We start from the raw sequence: 21,997 nt of genomic DNA, 5'->3' as shown, positions 1-21,997 counted from the left end.
TATAATAAAGTATGGACATACTATAATTAAGTATGTACATAACGTAATAATATGTCTACATGATATAAAGATGTATCCGCTAAATATAATAAAAACTGTCATAATATATGTACAAAACCACAACATATAAAGATAAACTGACATAACATAACTATGTTTGTACACCATGTAAAGCACTCGGTACATAATGTAATAAGAAACAAACACAATAATAAAGTTTTTGGACTACGAAAGACAGTGCCGGCGTTCCATACTCGGATAATCTATTTTTATGGTTTTGACGTCATTCTGCTACTAAACATAGAGCGCATTGAGACAAAAAATGGGTTAAAACGACATAAATAGAAGTAGTTCTTTGGAGTTTGCAGTCTTAAGACTACATGCGCGCATGCGCATATAGTCTAAAAATATGCCATCACCAGAAAGCATGTTCGATACTTAGACGGTGGTTGACATACATTGGAATTGATGGGTGGTGTTAAAGGTACTCTTTAAAATCGTCTAATAATTTCCACATACACATAAATGTATCTTCTCAACGTACTTGGAACAGTTTTTTGTTGTTGATAAATGTTCGTTTTTCTTGTTCTTTTGACTGGAATAGATGCAGCATTTCCTTTTTTGTGAAGACAAATTGCAATTTAAATTGGCTGAATGTGTTGTTGTTGTTGTTGTTGTTGTTTTAAAACTGTTTAAGTCATTGTTTAGTAGTTCATGACATTGATAAGCTTTTATTTCACAAAAATGGGTTTGACACATCCTGTTATGTTTGGCACATTCTACTACGTTTGGCCTATTCTGCTACAGGCACATTCTACGACTTTTGGCACATTCTTCTACATTTGGTACATTATACTACGTTTGGCACATTCTACTACTGATACATTCTACTACAGTTGGCACATTTTACTACGTTTGGCACATTCTACTACGGTTGGCACATTCTACTATGTTTGGCACATTCTACGGTTGGCACATTATATTTCGTTTGGAACATTCTAATACGTTTGACACATTTTACTACAATTGGCAAATTTTACTACGTTTGACACAATCTACTACGTTTGACTCCTTCTACTACTGGCACATTCTACTAATGGCACGTTCTACTAAGTTTGCCACTTTCAACTACGTTTGGCACTTTCACTACGTTTGGCACATTCTACTACGTTGGCACATTCTCTGTACATTCACTATATCGCCATCACCCTGAATCTCTCTATTTTGTGATAATGATTGGCATAGTTGTCTCTTAGTTATTTCGTTAAACGTGTTTCAATTGCTTTTAATCGCTCTACTATAGTGGACTGGTTGTCATTTAAACAATTGTTCTCTCTAAGAGAAAGATGAGTTTTAGGCAACCTGTGAAAAATAATAATAATAAAAGTCAATGAACTAACAACCTTCAGAAATTTTTATATAAAAAGGGAGGGTAGATGTAGCCTTAACAATTTTTACTTCATAAGTAAGTTTGTAACTTAATTTCTGCAAAATGTACATATTTTTTAGCTCTGCAATAACTATAATATTATAATTATGCAACCAACCAAATTCTAAAACATAAACTTCTTTGCGTATCTGCTTCAGTTCAGATATAAATATATCAGCATATTTTAAACTTTGGAAGGAATATCATAAAATCTTAATGACTGTAATATCCTCTAAAACTTTTGTCCATTATTTACAGTAAGGTAATCTTTTTAAAATCTCTATACAGAATTTTATAAACTGGTCATCACCACATTGTTAAAAGTTTCAACCAATACTTAATCAGGACAGAACAGAACACAAGTTTATTTCCACACATAACATCACACATATATACATCAATAAAGTAGACTGTGATAGCCCATGATAATTTTTCATTATCAAACCTTTGCTTAGCGGTTTACTATATATGACTAGAAACAAATAGGTAACATATTATGTAGAAGCGAAAATTTAAACTCAATCTCAGACAAAATATTACGTACGAATCATTTTACAACTATCTAACTGTTGGTACTTAATCATTTAATAAATCATGTTTGTAAAGTAATAAAATCCATTCTCTAAGCAAATGCTTTATACTCGAAAGTAGAATGATTCTTTAACAAACCCATATTTTCTGTATTCAACAGTTCTATACAAATCTTAATGAGTACGATCAAATCGGGGAGTATATTTAGATCTTATACTTGTATAGAGGCTGCATTCGATCAAAACATGAACTTCTTCTTCTTCTAAAACATTACAATGTGGGCAAATTCTGTGTTCCAAAACTGTATTATTCCACCCAGCAACTTCTATATTTAGTGACGATAATCTCAACGGGCTAAAAGCAATTCTGAATTTCTGTACATAAACACACTTACGGAAGGGTTTGGATTTAAAATTAAAAATGTTCATATAAAATAACGCCATTGAAGAATCGGGCAATTTTTTGTTTGATTTTTTTAACCTAAACGTCTTGTATTCTTTACTTCTTACATGACATTACACTTGAGAAACCACTAACTCCTCAAATAAAAGATCGGTGTTCAATCGATTGTGTTCTTATATAAGCAAAGCTATTGAAATAAGAAATTCGCTTACAAATACTATCCTTAAATTACGCTTGTTTGTCTTAAAATGTTTTTTTTTGTATTATTTGTATTTATTTACCAACCTTTTGTGTTATAATTATGTGTATGGATGAGAAACAATATGTTTAAATCCAAAAAAATCATCTTTCTGTTCTGTTCTGTTCTTTAGATGAACTCTTATTATCTTAATGCCAGCTTGTAAACCCAAAACTTCACAGCAATACTTTAACAAGTATACATTAGCTTTTCAAACGAAGACAAGAAATGACCTACCGTCTCATCCCGTTTACAAGGTTTCAAAAGTGTAGCAAATGAATGACACATTAGTAGACACTTTTCCTAAGTAATTTTGTTTTCACAATGGCTTACACTTGCCCTGGATACAAATCTTACATTTCCCCTTAGAATTCAACACTTTCTTTTAAAATCATTACATTTATTTTATTTACATCAACACTACGTTTCCATTCATTACAGTGATCAACAAACAGCAAAAACAAACTATTTGTGAACTCACTTTTAGATTCTGATAGAATAACTATATCATCAACACACACTAAGAGAAACATTTTCAGTACATCTAATTAAACACCCTCAAAGATATTAAGCATAAAATATCCTTCTATATCATTTCAGTATATACCAAACAAGAAAGGTGACAAAAACTGACTCTGTCTAAGACCAAGTATACTTAGGACGTCATTTATTTCTTACCCCTGATATAACACAATCATACATTTATTTAACCAGATGTAATATTTTTCCTCTTTTAAAAGTTTATATACTCGTATATATAAAATATGTTATCTCTAACGACGTAATCAAATGCTTTGGTAAAGTCAAATAAAGTTGCAAACTGTTTTTTTTTCCATATAGTTTAACAAAATGATCTATTATACTATGTAACCATAACATATTATTTACAATTCCGATCAGCTTTCCCATTTTTCAATCTTATTAAACAATGTAATTCCACCATAAGTTTTAACATTCTCCTCATCAACTTTTCAGGGAGGTATTTCATATCAAATATTTTGTTAAGAAGAGTATATGAACAAGACTAAAACACTTCATGCTCTATACCGTATTTCCATTAAGGTATTACCTATGTTATACAACTCGGGTAACATAAAACGTTTTACAAGCATAAACAATGTCATCATAAGATAAGGGTATAGTAAGCTCATCAAACATTTTCTGCATTTCACCATCAAAATTAAGGCAAGTTTCTTCTTTCATGAAAAATATAAAACATCTATTCACACATAGCAGAATTTGTTTGCCAAGCATTTTGCTAAAAAGTGTGGATGAGCCTTTTGGGTAAGAGAATGCAAAGCCTGGGTCCATATATTGGCTTAGAATTATTGAATCATTGTATACGGTTGAACATGTGTTAAGAAGCAACTATGGAAAACACCCATATTGGCTGCTTAAGGCAGGTGACCACATCCTATAGGTGTGGATATCTAAAAAATAAATGCGTTGTTCAGCACTCCTTTTCGTAAAAACATATTACGACAATTGGAGTGTATCTTACAAATGGTCATATGAAGGAATAAAAATCCTAATTAAATATCTTTTTGTATAGCATTACCAAATTCAGTATTAATTAGTTTAAATGCTTTGTTTAATTTTAGGTCGTATTGATATAAGAGAATTTTTATACTCCATGTAAAATTAACGTTTAAAACAATTTCTTATAAGAATTCAATTTGTGAGTACATTTCACAAATAATTTGCACAAGTACCTTTCGATCATCACACTAATTGAAATCTTTGCGCAAGATAGTAGTTACTACTTTTATATTTATATGGAGTTACATCCATCTAACGCTTAGCTGTCGACTGCGTCCCCATCTCGATTTCAATGTAATACGATTGTGTAAACAATGCTCAATCGAACTGTTGAAAAACACATTGTTTTATTGAATTATGTCAAAGTTATAAACAGGCATATCGAACGTCACGCCTAAAATACCAAAATAAATTATGCATAAGAAAGGCTTAGGAGGAAGATGATAAAACACCCTGCAAGCACGGCCCAAACTATGAATTGTGTTTGTTGGTCGAGACTGTTCCAATTTCTACAGCCGTATGTCCAAGCATCATCCAATATTTTTTCAACTCTCATTTGAATAAACTCTTTGGGCAACAGTGCTTTTGGTTTCACGCTTGATCGGGCAACTGTCGGTCTTTGTTGCATCATGGTTTTCAAAAACGTAAGAGCCACGATGTCAATCTGAGGACTTTGCTCCGTATTTTTGTCATGGTAACTGGTCCATCGGAAGAGGTTGTCGTTAAGGGCTCCTTCGATGGTAAGTATTTCAGCAAGCTCGCGTTCTCTCTCTTCACGCGACACACCTGACTGTTTAACCGACGCAGTTGAATCAAGTTTTGTTTCTTGATCTGTGACATCCATTTTTGTCAAAACGACAAAAAGATCACAGTGGTCTGAAAATGCAATGAAATTCCCAGACAGGTCATAAGGCAATTAATCATAGGTTTGATAATAGAGAAACTGTAACATTTATAATGACGATTTAAGACATTAGTTAAGACACATTTTAGGCTCTTGGGACATGGAATAAATCTACCTACACTTCAGTTGTCCATCTGCAGTATGTTGTTGGATGGCACGTTGTATACCCTCAATAAGCGCTTTAGGCAACGAGCAGGATTGAGCGTCTATCACGAAGACTATTTTGGTCACTTTCATGGCAGGGTCGCTTGCGTTGAACTTCCGAGACAGTTTTCCAACGCCGAATTCTCTCTGATATTCCTCGAGAAATTTGCTTGAAGTGCCGGTCGGAATGTATCCTGAAAGTGATTTTGTTAGGTTAAGTATGAAAGGAAATATTCCCCTGCAGACTTTCAGCTGAAATAGCCACGTTATAAGTTGCTGAATTTAAGGTATCCGATGTAAATTTAAGCTTGGTTTCATCGAGTTATTGGCGATAATGCTAAAATTGGATGTCTGAGGACCCAATATGCTTTTGGTATCCTTTTTGATAACTCAAATGTGAAACATACATTGTAGAAAACGTTATTGTAGTTTATATTATTGTTCATCATTTCAACTGAAATCGGAAGAAAAATGAACTATTTTGGCACTCCTCAGGGCCAAAAAGAATGTGAATGATATCGTTATAGTATTCTTTTTCAAAATAGCATGGGGTAGCCAGACATCAAAACCACACAAGTGTTTACACAGTACAAGATACATTTACCTTATTACTAATCAAAACACTCTATAATCGATTAAAGATCATAAACAGAAAACATACCCACGTTTGACAAATGGAAATAACTCAATACACCTCTTAAGCGGTTTCATAGAAATTTAAATATATGTTATATATACTATAACCACAAAACACAGACCAAAAAATTAAGGAAAGAGACATCTTATAACGCAAATAAAGGTAGGCGTTGAAAACAGTACCTCCAAGAATAAGCTCTAAAATTTCAAGATATTCTTTTTGACAGATGGAATTGCCGGCAAAGTCGATAAGCGTTGGTAGCATGTCAGTTAATCCTTTCAAATCGTGGTCATCTTTAAAGTCGTCTGCGTTGACCCCGCACTGGTTAAACCTGTAGACGTACACAATTTATGTGACACAGTCTGTGAACACAACGCCTAGGTGAAAAAGACGTAATGCAAAAAAAAACACATGCTCGTTCAGCACGCTTATTGTAAATCGTGACAATCGTTTTATATTTTAGTATCAATGAATTGAGTGTCAGTAAGTATGAAACCAATGTCGCGTTTCTCTCTGAACGTCATTTTCGCATGTCGCCTTGTTTTCGAAGATTGCGTATCATACATATGATACATTCATTTTGATTTAATAGTCTTTATTCCCACCAGTATATGATGGTTATAAAACAATGAACACAAAAAAAACAAGAAAAAAGAAAAGAAAATACAAACAAACATTAACTAGTAATTAATGCACTCTAAGGAATGTATTGCATGGTATACCTTCCTTTCATGGACCTTTAAGTACAGAAAGAGAATTTAATTCGAACACGATTCGATTTAAGAACGTGCAAAACACACGAGGAGGATGTTTGAAAACTGTAGAGATACCAATCATAGGAGGATGTGTCAAAACTATGGAGATCTTGCAAAACACATAGGAGGATGTTTTAAAACTATGGAGAACTTGCAAAACATTGGAGGATGTTTTAAAACTATGGAGAACGTGCACAGCATTGGAGGATGTTTCAAGACTATGGAGAACTTGCAAAACATGGGAGGATGTTTCAAACGTATGGAGGACTTGCAAAACATAAGAGGACATTTCAAAACTCTGCAGAACGTGCCAAACACACAGGAGAATGTTGCAATAATAACGAGAACAAACACATGTGATTGTTTCAAAAGTATGGAGAATGTGCAAAACACACAAGAGTATGTTTTAAAACTATGGGGAGCGTGCCAAACACACAGGATAATATTTCAGAACTATAGAAAAGATGTTGAACAAAGGAGGATGCACCAAAATATGAAAATCGTGTTAAATTTAGGAGGATTCAGCAACATATGGAACACGTCTTAAATATAGGACGATTCACCAAAGTATAGAGAACGTGTTAAATATGGGAGAATACTCCAACATATGGAGAACGTGCTTGATGCAGGAGGATACAAAACGGAGAACGTGATAAAGATAGGAGGATGCACCAACATATGAAGAACGTGTTATACATAGGAGGATGCACCAACATATGGAGAACGTGCTAAACATAGGAGGATGCACCAACATATGGGGAACGTGCTTAGATAGAGGATGCACCAACTTATGGAGAACGTGCTATACAAAGGAGGATGCACCAACATATGAAGAACGTGCTTAACATAGGAGGATGCACCAACATATGGAGAACGAGCTAAACATAGGAGGATGCACCAACATATGGAGAACGTGCTAAACATAGGAGGATGCACCAACATATGGAGAACGTGATAAACATAGGAGGATGCACCAACATATGGAAAACGTGCTAAACATAGGAGGATGCACCAACATATGGAGAACGTGCTAAACATAGGAGGATGCACCAACATATGGAGAACGGGCTATACATAGGAAGATGCACCAACATATGGAGAACGTGCTAAACATAGGAGGATGCACCAACATATGGAGAACGTGTTATACATAGGAGGATGCACCAACATAGGAGGATGCACCAACATATGGAGAACGTGCTATACATAGGAGGTTGCACCAACATATGGAGAACGTGCTAAACATAGGAGGATGCACCAACATATGGAGAACGTGCTATACATAGGAGGATGCACCGACATATGGAGAACGTGCTAAACATAGGAGGATGCACCAACATATGGAGAACGTGCTTAACATAGGAGGATGCACCAACATATGGAGAACGTGCTATACATAGGAGGATGCACCAACATATTGAGAATGTGCTCAACATAGGAGGATGCACCAACATATGGAGAACGTGCTAAACATAGGAGAATGCACCAACATATAGAGAACGTGCTAAACACAGGAGGATGCACCAACATAAATGAGAATGTGCTTAACATAGGAGGATGCACCAACATATAGAGAACGTGCTAAACATAGGAGGATGCACCAACATATATTTAACGTGATCTACATAGGTGGATGCATCAGCATATAGAGAAGGTGCTCAATGTAGGAGGATGCATCAACATATGGAGAACGTGCTAAACATAGGAGGATGCACCAACATATATATAACGTGATCTACATAGGTGGATGCATCAGCATATAGAGAAGGTGCTCAATGTAGGAGGATGCATCAACATATGGCGAACGTGCTAAACATAGGAGGATGCACCAACATATATATAACGTGATCTACATAGGAGGATGCATCAACATATAGAGAACGTGCTCAACATAGGAGGATGCACCAACATATATATATAACGTGATCTACATAGGTGAATGCATCAACATATAGAGAACGTGCTCAACATAGGAGGATGCACCAACATATATATAACGTGATCTACATAGGAGGATGCATTAACATATAGAGAACGTGCTCAATGTAGGAGGATGCATCAACATATGGAGAACGTGCTTAACATAGGAGGATGTACCAACATATGGAGAACGTGCTATACATAGGAGGATGCATCAACATATAGAGAACGTGCTCAATGTAGGAGGATGCATCAACATACGGAGAACGTGCTAAACGTAGGAGGATGCACCAACTCAAAAGAACGTGCTAAAGATAGGAGGATGCACCAACAAATAGAGAACGTGCTAAACATAGGAGGATGCACCAACATAATGGAGAATGTGCTAAACATAGGAGGATGCACAAACATAATGGAGAACGTGCTAAGCAAAGAAGGATGCACCAACATATGGAGAATGTGCTAAACATAGGAGGATGCATCAACATATAGAGAACGTGCTAAACATAGGAGGATGCAGCAACATATAGAGAACGTGCTAAACATAGGAGGATGCAGCAATATATAGTGAACGTGCTAAACATAGGAGGATGCAGCAACATATAGAGAACGTGCTAAACATAGGAGGATGCAGCAACATATAGAGAGCGTTCTAAACATAGGAGGATGCAGCAACATATAGAGAACGTGCTAAACATAGGAGGATGCACCAACAAATAGAGAACGTACTAATGATAGGAGGATGCACCAACAAATGGAGAACGTGCTTAATATAGGAGGATGCACCAACATATGGAGAACGTGCTCAACATAGGAGGTTGCACCAACAAATGGAGAACGCGCTAAACATAGGAGGATGCACCAACATATGGTGAACTTGCTAACATAGGAGGATGCATCAACGTATGGAGAACGTGCTAAACATAGGAAGTTGCACCAACATATGGAGAACGTGCTAAACATAGGAGGATGCAGCAACATATAGTGAACGTGCTAAACATAGGAGGATGCAGCAACATATAGAGAACGTGCTAAACATGGGAGGATGCAGCAACATATAGAGAACGTGCTAAACATAGAAGGATGCAGCAACATATAGTGAACGTGCTAAACATAGGAGGATGCAGCAACATATAGAGAACGTGCTAAACATAGGAGGATGCAGCAACATATAGAGAACGTGCTAAACATAGGAGGATGCAGCAACATATAGAGAACGTTCTTAACATAGAAGGATGCAGCAACATATAGAGAACGTGCTTAACATAGGAGGATGCACCAACAAATAGAGAACGTACTTATGATAGGAGGATGCACCAACAAATGGAGAACGTGCTTAACATAGGAGGATGCACCAACATATAGAGAACGTGCTAAACATAGGAGGATGCAGCAACATATAGAGAACGTTCTTAACATAGAAGGATGCAGCAACATATAGAGAACGTGCTAAACATAGGAGGATGCAGCAACATATAGAGAACGTGCTTAACATAGGAGGATGCAGCAACATATAGAGAACGTTCTTAACATAGAAGGATGCAGCAACATATAGAGAACGTGCTAAACATAGGAGGATGCAACAACAAATAGAGAACGTACTTATGATAGGAGGATGCACCAACAAATGGAGAACGTGCTTAACATAGGAGGATGCACCAACATATGGAGAACGTGCTAAACATAGGAGGATGCAGCAACATATAGAGACCGTTCTTAACATAGAAGGATGCAGCAACATATAGTGAACGTGCTAAACATAGGAGGATGCAGCAACATATAGAGAACGTGCTAAACATAGGAGGATGCAGCAACATAAATGAGAATGTGCTAAACATAGGAGGATGCAGCAACATATAGAGAACGTTCTTAACATAGAAGGATGCAGCAACATATAGAAAACGTGCTAAACATAGGAGGATGCAGCAACATATAGAGAACGTGCTAAACATAGAAGGATGCAGCAACATATAGAGAACGTTCTTAACATAGAAGGATGCAGCAACATATAGAGAACGTGCTAAACATAGGAGGATGCACCAACAAATAGAGAACGTACTTATGATAGGAGGATGCACCAACAAATGGAGAACGTGCTTAACATAGGAGGATGCACCAACATATAGAGAACGTGCTAAACATAGGAGGATGCAGCAACATATAGAGAACGTTCTTAACATAGAAGGATGCAGCAACATATAGTGAACGTGCTAAACATAGGAGGATGCAGCAACATATAGAGAACGTGCTAAACATAGGAGAATGCAGCAACATATAGAGAACGTTCTTAACATAGAAGGATGCAGCAACATATAGAGAACGTGCTAAACATAGGAGGATGCACCAACAAATAGAGAACGTACTTATGATAGGAGGATGCACCAACAAATGGAGAACGTGCTTAACATAGGAGGATGCACCAACATATGGAGAACGTGCTAAACATAGGAGGTTGCACCAACATATGGAGAACGCGCTAAACATAGGAGGATGCACCAAAATATGGTGAACTTGCTAACATAGGAGGATGCATCAACGTATGGAGAACGTGCTAAACATAGGAGGTTGCACCAACAAATGGAGAACGTGCTAAACATAGGAGGTTGCACCAACATATGGAGAACGTGCTAAACAAAGGAGGATGCATCAACGTATGGAGAACGTGCTTAACATAGGTGGTTGCACCAACAAATGAATAACGTGCTTAACATAGGAGGATGTACCAACATATGGAGAACGTGCTTAACATAGGAGGATGCATCAACATATGATAAACTTGCTAACATAGAAGGATGCACCAACTCAAGAGAACGTGCTAAACATAGGAGGATGCACCAACAAATAGAGAACGTGCTAAACATAGAAGGATGCACCAACATAATGGAGAATGTGCTAAACATAGGAGGATGCACCAACATAATTGAGAATGTGCTAAACATAGGAGGATGCACCAACATAATGGAGAACGTGCTAAGCAAAGAAGGATGCACCAACATATGGAGGATGTGCTAAGCAAAGAAGGATGCACCGACATAATGGAGAACGTGTTAAGCAAAGAAGGATGTATCAACATATGGAGAATGTGCTAAACATAGGAGGATGCACCAACAGATGGAAAACGTGCTAAACATAGGAGGATGCAGCAACATATAGAGAACGTGCTAAACATAGGAGGATGCACCAACATATAGAGAACGTGCTAATAATAGGAGGATGCACCAACAAATGGAGAACGTGCTTAACATAGGAGGATGCACCAACATATGGAGAACGTGCTTAACATAGGAAGTTGCACCAACAAATGGAGAACGTGCTAAACATAGGAGGATGCACCAACATATGGAGAACGTACTTAACATAGGAGTATGCACCAACATATGGTGAACTTGCTAAAATAGGAGGAAACATCAACGTATGGAGAACGTGCTTAACATAGGAGGTTGCACCAACGTATGGAGAACGTGCTAAACATAGGAGGTTGCACCAATGTATGGAGAACGTGCTAAACATAGGAGGATGCATCAACGTATTGAGAACATGCTTAACATAGGAGGTTGCACCAATGTATGGAAAACGTGCTAAACATAGGAGGATGCATCAACGTATTGAGAACGTGCTTAACATAGGAGGTTGCAACAACAAATGAATAACGTGCTAAAGATAGGAGGATGCACCAACATATGGAGAACGTGCTTAACATGGGAGGATTCATCAACATATGATGAACTTGCTAACATAGGAGGATGCACCAACACATAGAGAACGTGCTAATCATAGGAGGCTGCACCAACATATGGAGAACGTGCTTAACAAAGGAGGTTGCACCAATGTATGGAGAACGTGCTAAACATAGGAGGTTACACCAATGTATGGAGAACGTGCTAAACATAGGAGGATGCATCAACGTATTGAGAACGTGCTTAACATAGGAGGTTGCACGAATGTATGGAGAACGTGCTAAACATAGGAGGATGCATCAACGTATTGAGAACGTGCTTAACATAGGAGGTTGCAACAACAAATGAATAACGTGCTAAACATAGGAGGATGCACCAACATATGGAGAACGTGCTTAACATGGGAGGATTCATCAACATATGATGAACTTGCTAACATAGGAGGATGCACCAACAAATAGAGAACGTGCTAATCATAGGAGGCTGCACCAACATATGGAGAACGTGCTAAACATAGGAGGATGCATCAACATAATGGAGAACGTGCTAAACATAGGAGGATGCATCAACGTATGGAGAACGTGCTTAACATAGGAGGTTGCACCAACGTATGGAGAACGTGCTAAACATAGGAGGATGCACCAACAAATGGAGAACGTGCTAAACATAGGAGGTTGCACCAACGTATGGAGAACGTGCTAAACATAGGAGGATGCACCAACATATGGAGAACGTGCTAAACATAGGAGGCTGCACCAACATATTGAGAACGTGCTAAACATAGGAGGATGCATCAACATATGGAGAACGTGCTTAACATATGAGGATGCATCATCATACGGTGAACTTGCTAACATGGGAGGATACATCAACATATGCTTAACATTGGGGGATGGACCAAAATATGGTAAACGTAACGTATAGCATACGCTTGGAGTGTGACGGTTTTAGAGCCTGCGCCACCTTTGCCAGTTTTCGCCCTCGGAAGATGTTGTTCCGTCAATGCTCGAATAACAGTGTTGACCAGGGAGCTTTTTCCTGCACCGACGTCACCGACAAGAAGTATAACTTCCGATTGTTTGGACCTGAAACATTGACCATATATGTATGCTATTTAAAGGTGATATATCAAAATTCATGAAGATGTTTCAAAGACAATTTTGCCCAAGACTACAGATACATGTAAACAGCTATTATTTGAAAATCAAATAACGCTAAAATGATGATATAGTTATAGCAGTTTAATTTCATGTACAAGAAAATAAGGGACTAAGTATTTCATCATACTTTCAATTTATTTGTTTTGATAATTTAAAGTTCTTTGTTTGTTTTCCAGGACGTGACAGGTTGTAAAATACATGTTATATTTTTATACGGTTTATACTTATTTTCTATCAAGATTTAAGTAGTTTATTTCTTAAATAATTTCAATTCACTATTTTTGCCAGTTGTGCTAAGTAATGGTGTGTTTTTGGCATTTGCATAAATTGGAATAACAAAAGCTGTCGTAGGAGAGCACGCTCGATCTAACATCGCCTTGTCTTAAAATTGAACGCATTAGTGAGTTAAAATCAATCAAAATAAAAAAGAGTGAAAAAATAAGTCAATCAAAGGCCATAATTTGTATTTAAGTTAATATAGAGTTACGTCACCTAATTGTCTAATGCCGGGGAACAATTTGCCCTAAAACTTGAACCCAGTCAATCTGAATCAGGGGCCATACTTTGCACTTAGGATGATAATATTAGGGTATTCTAGAAACTAATGGTGAAATGATCATGCACAGCTATAATAAGCATTAAGTGAATTGAATTGACAGTATTGGAATAATAATTGAAAATGCCATCTTAAACCAGACCCCGACGCCGACGCCGGGGTGAGAAGTATAGTCCTTTTCAATCTTCGAAGAGTCGAACTTAAATGAATGGTGTTAAGCAAGAACGATTATGATCATGGGGTGTTGCTATCTGATTACGGTGTGCTGATATACGCTCACGGTGTGTGGATACAAAATGACGATGTGTTGATAAATGCTCACAGTGTGTTGATACCTGATCACGGCGGTTGGTGCATCCTTATTGTGTGTTGATAAATGCTCATTGAATGTTGATACATGCTCACGGTGTAACAAAACATGATCACGGTGTGTTAATACATGATCACATTGTGTTAATAAATGCTCATTGTGTGTTGATAAATACTCATTGGTTGAATTCACGGTTTGTTGATAAATGATCATGTTGTTAATAAATGCTCATAGAGTGTTGATACATGCTAATGGCGTGTTGATACATGCTCATTGTGTGTCGATACATGCTCACGGTGAGTTGATTCATGCTCACGGTGTGTTGATTTATGATCACGGTATGTTGATACTTGCTCACGATGTGTTGATACTTGCTCACGATGTGTTGATACATGTTCACGTTATGTTGATGTGTTTTGATAATTGCCCTTGGTGTGTTGATACATGTGCTGTTGATATATGTTCACTCTGTGTTGATATATGATCACGGTGTGTTGATATATAACCATCGTATGTTGATAATTGCTGTTGGTGTGTTTATTCAATGGATCTCTTGTGCCTGTTTGCTTGTTCGCTTTATTGTGCGTATGATTCAATTAAATCACCATGGTTATACACGAATGTAGTTCTTTTCTCTCTTAAACTGAGACATATAGTCAAATTGTGATTCTTACCATGATTTATCAGGAGCATGAAAAACCTTCGAAAGACAGAACTAGTCGAGAAATATAGTGTCGTACACAACTCATGTTTGAGATTGAGACTTAGCAATAACTTGTTCCTATATTTCTTATTTTAGTACAGTCAATATATTCTTTTAATCACCAAACATTGTGTAAGACACTACCATAGTACAGAGCTATTTTAAACAAACTATTGTGCAATGTATTGTCAAGTTTGTTCCGTATTGATATTACTACATCCTCATTATGTTATTTATTGTTTTTCAGAGAGCTTTCAAGTGAACTAAGCCTGTGTACTTGATGATGATAATAAAACTGTCAGTTTTAGCTTGCTTTTTTATGTTTCCATGCCATTTTGTTAATCTAATTTTCCTTGATTTGTAGTTTAAAAAACCCATAAACACTAATGATTTGCATTGACCAATTTTCGGTCAAAATTGCTTAATTAATTCCTTCTTAAAGGGAATCTAGGTGCGGAACGCCTGCGAAGGCAATGGCACGATTGGGCATTGTCTAACAGACGTACAACTGTCACCGACGACTATTTATAGTCTGGTTGTGTCGTAAAATAAACAGTCCCCCATATATATGGCATAGTTACCTCTGGCACAGCGATTCTATTTCTTTTAACAACTTTATGATATCTCCGTTTTTTCTGCTTTTCTCAGCCACTCTTGGGTGTCTTCCCGCTGCATAATAAAGAGAAATAAAATTATAAAAGTTAAAGTGTTGTTTAATTGTTTATCGAATAGTATCACTAGGTTTTATTTCTTATAAGGTACTATAATCGTTGTTTCGTTAACTATGTTAACGTTTTAATTTCATCGAACCCACAAACACGCAAGCAACTAGTCAAAATAGTATACATGTACAATAAAGAATACAAAGAACGTATGCATATAAATAATTTAATTTATACTTTCGCGCAAAAATATCACGTGACTTCAAAAAAGTAAGTCAAATGGGTCAAATGAGTGCGGAAACCAATATGATACAGTTCCGTACATACGGTTCTTGCATCGCGATCGGATATATGTGTGTTATTATAAATAAGCTTTTATACTTGCTTGCATATTTGATTCGATATAATCCATATTCGACTTTGTTGAGGTAAACCAGGAAGTAAATCAAAGGCATGTTTTCAATAGTTTTCTTTCACGGATACACTTTTGATGCTTGGAGACACTAGCCTGTGTTAAACTCGTATAAATATTTAGAAGTTAACGCTAATATACTTTACAAAGTACTACTTTAGAAGTTTTAAACCGTATCACATTTAAAGACAACGAATGCATGACATGAGTAACGCCCCTAATGCTGATACAGAAAAAGTTACCATTATTTATATCTAAGTAACATGATTTTACTAACCTCGGACGTATTTTATTTCTTCCATATTAACAGGTTCAGTTATTGGTGACGTCACACGCACCTACTGACAATCTAGCCATGGCTTTAAAGTTTTTGTTTATTTCTACCGTTCCAATCCTGAATATTGAATGTGTTATTATATTGACATGTTTTGTACTTTTGCTAAAAGCAAAAAAAAGTAATTAGACTTAAAGGGACCCACTGATGTTTATATTAAAAACATTTCTTAAAAACTTTGTTCAAATTTGTGTGCTTACTTTTATGAAAACCTGCATCAAACATAACCTGGCAGATATACTTTAATATGTGATCGCAATTTTGCGAAGCATAAATTTAACAATTCCGTTACTAACGCTTTTCGGCAAAATAGATCATGTGATGTCGTATTAAATTTAAATAATTATTTCAACAAGAGTTCTTATCTTTATCATTAAAGCTGCACTCTCACAGATCGAACGTTTTTGACAACTTTTTTATTTTTTATTTTAGAACGAGCCAATCTATGCGAAAATGCATGGAAACAAGTCATAAAAGACCGCTGACAAAAAATCGAATCGCAGATGTTCATATTTAAGTTCAGAAATGGATGTTAGATGCATTTTCTTAAACCGTTAGTAACGCTTTTAGCCATAAAACATTAACTTTCGAAAGGAAATATGAAAATCTGCGATCTGATCTTTTGTCACCAGTTTTATATCACTGGTAGGCAGATATTTTTACAAAAATTGGCTCATTCCAAGACAAAAAAAAGAGTCGTCAAAACGGTAAATCTGTGCAGCTTCAAAATGAAACAAACAACAAAACTTTTTCTATCATCTGATCCGGTAAAACGTTAACTAGTCCATTTAAAACATAAAATTCAATTGAAAATGCAAGCTTGTTTCAAACCAAAAAAAAAACCATCACAAAAGAATGTTAATTTATATAATCGAAATTTGAAACTTTAGGCCTTTCCAATAATATATTTAATTATCAAATGAAAAACCCCCGATCCACACATCATGTTTATCAGTAATAACTTTTTTTCTAACAATGAATGCTTTGGTAAAGTCAATAAAAGTTGCAAACAGCTTTTCTAATTATTAAACAAATGTTCTAGTATACAATGTCACACAAACATATTATCTACAGTTTCCATGTTCTAAAGCCCGATTGGGCCTCAATATACACATTTTATACACATTATATGCCTTTGCCAAAAACTTAGTCATTAATAACTTTTATAAACAATTTTCCAAATGTACTCGTATTTAACAATGTATTTCCTTTACAATGATAACATTCTCAAAACATATTGAGACGGCATCACATCAAATATTTTGTTTAAAATAGTACACAAAAATATTCAAATTCCAAACCATATATCAACAAGTCATTCAATATTAAGTCAGGCTCAGTTGGTCTTCCATTATATAACTTCTTACAGGGCTTAACAATCTCAGCACAAGAACATTGTTAACTACTTCAGAAAGTGTCATAGACGTTAAACATCTCACAGTGAAAACTCTGTATACGATGTTTTCATAAGCCATAGAAGGAAACCCAGTTTCTGGCAGCTTTCTTTCCCTTTATATTAATGCTGTTGTTGACTATTACAGCTTCGGAAGTCTTTATGGCAAAATTCAGGTCAAAGAAAGGTCTGAAACTGATTATTAAAATACTTAAAATGTCCCTCTTATGACCCGATAGCGAAATGTTTGGAATAAATACAAAACGCGTAAACACTTTAATTAATTTTATTTTTATTTAATTTTAAATAGACTTACGAATGTGTGAACAATAACGAATCGTACTGTTGTAAAACGATTCAGTATTTTGTAGAATCATGTCAAAGTTAGGTATATCAAAGTGTCTCTTCTTTGTTTGTCATAACTGAATGGCTTAGGAGGAAGATGATAAAACATCCTCCCAATACGGCCAATACTGCAAGTTTTGTTTGTCTTTCCAAACTGCTCCAACTTGTACAGCATTTTATCATGGCATCATCCCATATTTTTTCAACTTTCATAAGAAATACATCTTTGGGTAACAGTACTTTAGGTTTCACGCTTGATTGGGCATCTGTCGGTCTTTGTTGCATCATGGTTTTCAAAAACGTAAGAGCCATGATGTCAATCTCGGGGTTTTGCTCCGTTATGTCGTCATTGTAATTGGTCCACCGGAAGAGGTTGTCGTTAAGGGCTCCCTCGATGGTAAGCATTTTTGCAAGCTCGCGTTCTCTCTCTTTACGCGAAGTTTCTTCATCTTTGTCATCCTTTCCAAGATCCATTTTTGTCAAAACGACAAAAAGATCACACTGATCTGAAAATGAAATTATATTCTCAGACAGGTCATATGGCAAATAATCATGTTTTTTTTTATAATAGGAAAAGTGTAACATGAATAATAACTATTAAATTCATAAGTTAACGCACTATTCATGGTTTTTGTGACATGGAAGACATATACATGTACCGACATTTCAGTTGTCCATCTCCAGTGTATTGTTGAGTGGCACAAAGTATGCTCTCAATATGCGCCTTTGGCAACGAGTGGCATGTGGTGTCTATCACCAGGACGACTTTGGTCGCTTCCAAGGCAGGGTCGCTTGCGTTGAACTTTCGAGCCAGTTTTCCAACGCCGAACTCTCTCTGATATTCCTCGAGATATTTGATTGAAGTACCGGTTGGAATGTATCCTGAAAATGGCTTTGTTAGGATACTTCTCATAAGTACATGTATATAAATTGCTGAATTTAATCTATCCAATGTACAAATAAGCTTGCCAATCGAGCTATTGGCGACAATAACACATTTGAATACCTGAGGGCCCCATTTAATATTGGTATCATTTTAACGGTTATTGCTCGCTTGTTACGAATATGTGAAATAAATTATTCAATATACATTGTAGATACAATTATTGCAGTTTTTATTATTGTTCTTTATTTCAACAAAAAAAGAAAGAAATATGACATATTTTGCAATCTTTCAAAACCAAAAAAGAATATGTGTGATATCAGTATGCTTCACTTTTTTAAATAAATAGCTAAACGTTTAAGAATAATATTGAGTTTACAAAAACTAAATAATAAAAAATGTCTATCTATATGTATCAAAAAGAACTACTCGTTAAAATTTAATCACGACAGGTGACAATCAACAAAACAACAAGTAGCATGTTCTCATATTTAAAAGCGAATTGAGAAAAAAGGGAAACACATAATTAAAAGGAATACTATATGAAATACATATATATATATATATATATATATATAATATATTCCGAGGTATTTTAAAACTCAACCGAGTTTAATGATATATATATATATATATATATATATCATTAAACTCGGTTGAGTTGAGTTTTAAAATACCTCGGAATATATTGACGTCCACGGTATGCATATACTGGGCATTTGATGACGAAATGAAACTCGTCCTCTCATAAATTAATAATTGTACATTTTCTTTATTTTCTGGGATATTTATTGTGTCTACCAGACTGTATATTTATTTTATTGGATGATAACCGTAATTGAGCTAAAATGATTTTATACTTATTTTCTATAAGACTGCGATATTAGGATTGTTTCAAAACTGGCCTCTATTTCTTTGAATACGTCTACAAAAGGTGACAAGTCTAACCAAGACATAAGATTCTAAATCTATTCTTCAGTGCGGGAACAAGCCTTACATATTTTACGGGCCATACCTCATAAAGATCAGATGATCTCCTTAACATGTTTGACAGTCTGTTTGTAGAAGAAAAGTTATCAACACTATAAATGAAGTTTATACCCATTTACAGAACTTCTTGTAGACTTTCTTAAACCTCCGAGTTAATATAATCCCAAACCTAAGAATCATAGTAAAGAACTGATAGTACATATGCGTTGAATAGATTAAAATTGATATTTATAGAGATCTCAAGCATTTCCTTGCTAGAGTTTTGGTACCTTGCATAAATGAACCACCACTGGTAAATAAAACTCCTAGATAATTGAAAGAACTAACAAGTTTTACTTCTTTACTATTATAAAACCATTTATCCCGGTCGACCCTTTCCGAAAACCATAACCTTAGTGAGATTCCATTTGCGGCAATATTACTGTTTAGAGAGCTCTGCAATCCTGACTTAGTCTCTGAAACAATCAACGCATCGTAGGCAAAACGCAGTAAATAGATTGAAATATGGTCAGTGTTAATACCGACGTAAAGGTTTTCTTGCAAAAGTTTTGTGTAGAGAACAGTACCTCCAAGAATAAGATCTAAAGTTTCAATAAATTCATCTTGACAGCCTGACTTGCCGGCAAAGTCAATCAGCGTTGGTAGCGTGTTAAGCCTTTCAACTCGTGGCCATCTTCAAGGTCGTTTTCGTTGACCCCGCACTGGTCAAACCTGAAGATAAACGCTTTATATTTAGTATGCGAAAAAACAGGCCACATGATGATATGACGTAACGCAAGAAATCACAATTTTACAGCACATTTTGTTTTAAATTTTGACGGTGGTTTTATTTTTAGTATATACCAATTATAACCCCAAACGCAATATATATTGCAAAATACGTAAGTCCGTATTGCACTCCAATGCAATACGACCGTATTCTAATCTGCTGACGTCATATCATAAGCGTACCAATGCGCGCTGTTAAAATAACGTCATCATATAACAAAAACAAAGACGTCATGTCATTATAAAATGACATTTATTATGAAAACATGTATCTTTTAAGTATTTTAAGCAATAATGTATTTAATGAAAGGATTGTAAGAACTGCGTTTTAATCCGAAATGTCGTGTTCGACTCTCGTGGATTTTTGCAGACTTTAATTCCAATCTGCAAAATTCCACTTACTGTCGAATACACCGGATGAGAACGCAGTACTTTTAACCTTATTCCACTGTCAATAAACAAAGAGACATTCAAAATGAAACCAACTTCAGCCAAAAATAGCTTGTTGGAAAAAAGTGATTTCTCGTATTACGTTTTTTTCGGCTGTGGCCTGGTTTTCGAAGATAACGGTAACATATAAAATATATATAGCGGTAAAGGTAGTTGGTAGTTGGGGATTCGGATATCCAACTACCTATTTGTTTCGGAATATTCAACTTCCTGCTAGTTGCCAGTTTGGGATTCGAATAATTAATTACATAGTAGTAAGATGTTAATGTTTATATTAAGCTGTTATTTGCGAATATCCAAAGATCAGCTGGTTGACCAGTGGTAGTTGGGAATTCAGACTTTGTCCTGTTTTATGGTTGAAAGGTACAAATGTGCAAAAGTCACACGCCTTTTTTTAGAATTTTTTATGCATGTACACCACCAACCATACGTTTTTTTTTTGCACATTTCGCACATCGCCGCGATTTCCCCTTACCATGGACGTTATCTTTTAATCTAATTATCACTATACGCTGCGACTGAAGTGTGATGGTCAACGCGTTCATACCAATAACTTCCCCGGCGTTCCACCGCGTCGAGTCAACGCGAAACGCGGCGTTACGAAGTGTTAATTAACGGTAAAACAGGTAGCTGTCAATCCTCTGAAGGCTTTTTCTTTGTTCCCAGGGATCCTATACATATAATTCTAGTCAGTTTTATTAAACTAATTCAAACTAGACCCGTCATCTACAAATCTTGGTTCGTACTCAAAACGTAGTTGAATCCCTGAAAATTATGCTTTGCAACGGTGCAAGTATTTAGACGCTATTGTCACCTTGTTTGAAAAGATCTAGATTTTCAAATTCACTCGTTAAA

The 21,997-nt window shown here is 35.9% G+C and overlaps 1 protein-coding gene across 3 annotated transcripts; it reads right to left on the bottom strand.

Moving 5' to 3' along the window:
• Window positions 1–1,770: 1,770 nt before the first annotated feature.
• On the bottom strand, window positions 1,771–16,413 carry LOC128224486 (uncharacterized). Of its 3 annotated transcripts, none has more exons than XM_052934333.1 (6): window positions 16,257–16,413; window positions 15,487–15,574; window positions 13,106–13,261; window positions 6,007–6,155; window positions 5,163–5,381; window positions 1,771–5,015 (listed from the first exon to the last, which is right to left on the bottom strand). In XM_052934333.1, the coding sequence occupies exons 1-6, from the start codon at window positions 16,279–16,281 to the stop codon at window positions 4,552–4,554; spliced, it is 1,101 nt and encodes a 366-aa protein (XP_052790293.1). In that variant the 5' UTR covers window positions 16,282–16,413; the 3' UTR covers window positions 1,771–4,551. The 3 variants fall into 3 exon arrangements, with proteins under 3 accessions (XP_052790293.1, XP_052790291.1, XP_052790292.1); XM_052934331.1 differs by lacking the exon at window positions 16,257–16,413 and adding an exon at window positions 15,953–16,170; XM_052934332.1 differs by lacking the exon at window positions 16,257–16,413 and adding an exon at window positions 15,949–16,063.
• Between the last annotated feature and the right edge of the window lie 5,584 nt (window positions 16,414–21,997).

Source organism: Mya arenaria, chromosome 17 (genome assembly GCF_026914265.1).
Source record: "Mya arenaria isolate MELC-2E11 chromosome 17, ASM2691426v1".
In the NCBI taxonomy this organism is placed as follows: Eukaryota; Metazoa; Mollusca; class Bivalvia; order Myida; family Myidae; genus Mya; species Mya arenaria.
This window is presented reverse-complemented; position numbering and strand designations above follow the sequence as displayed.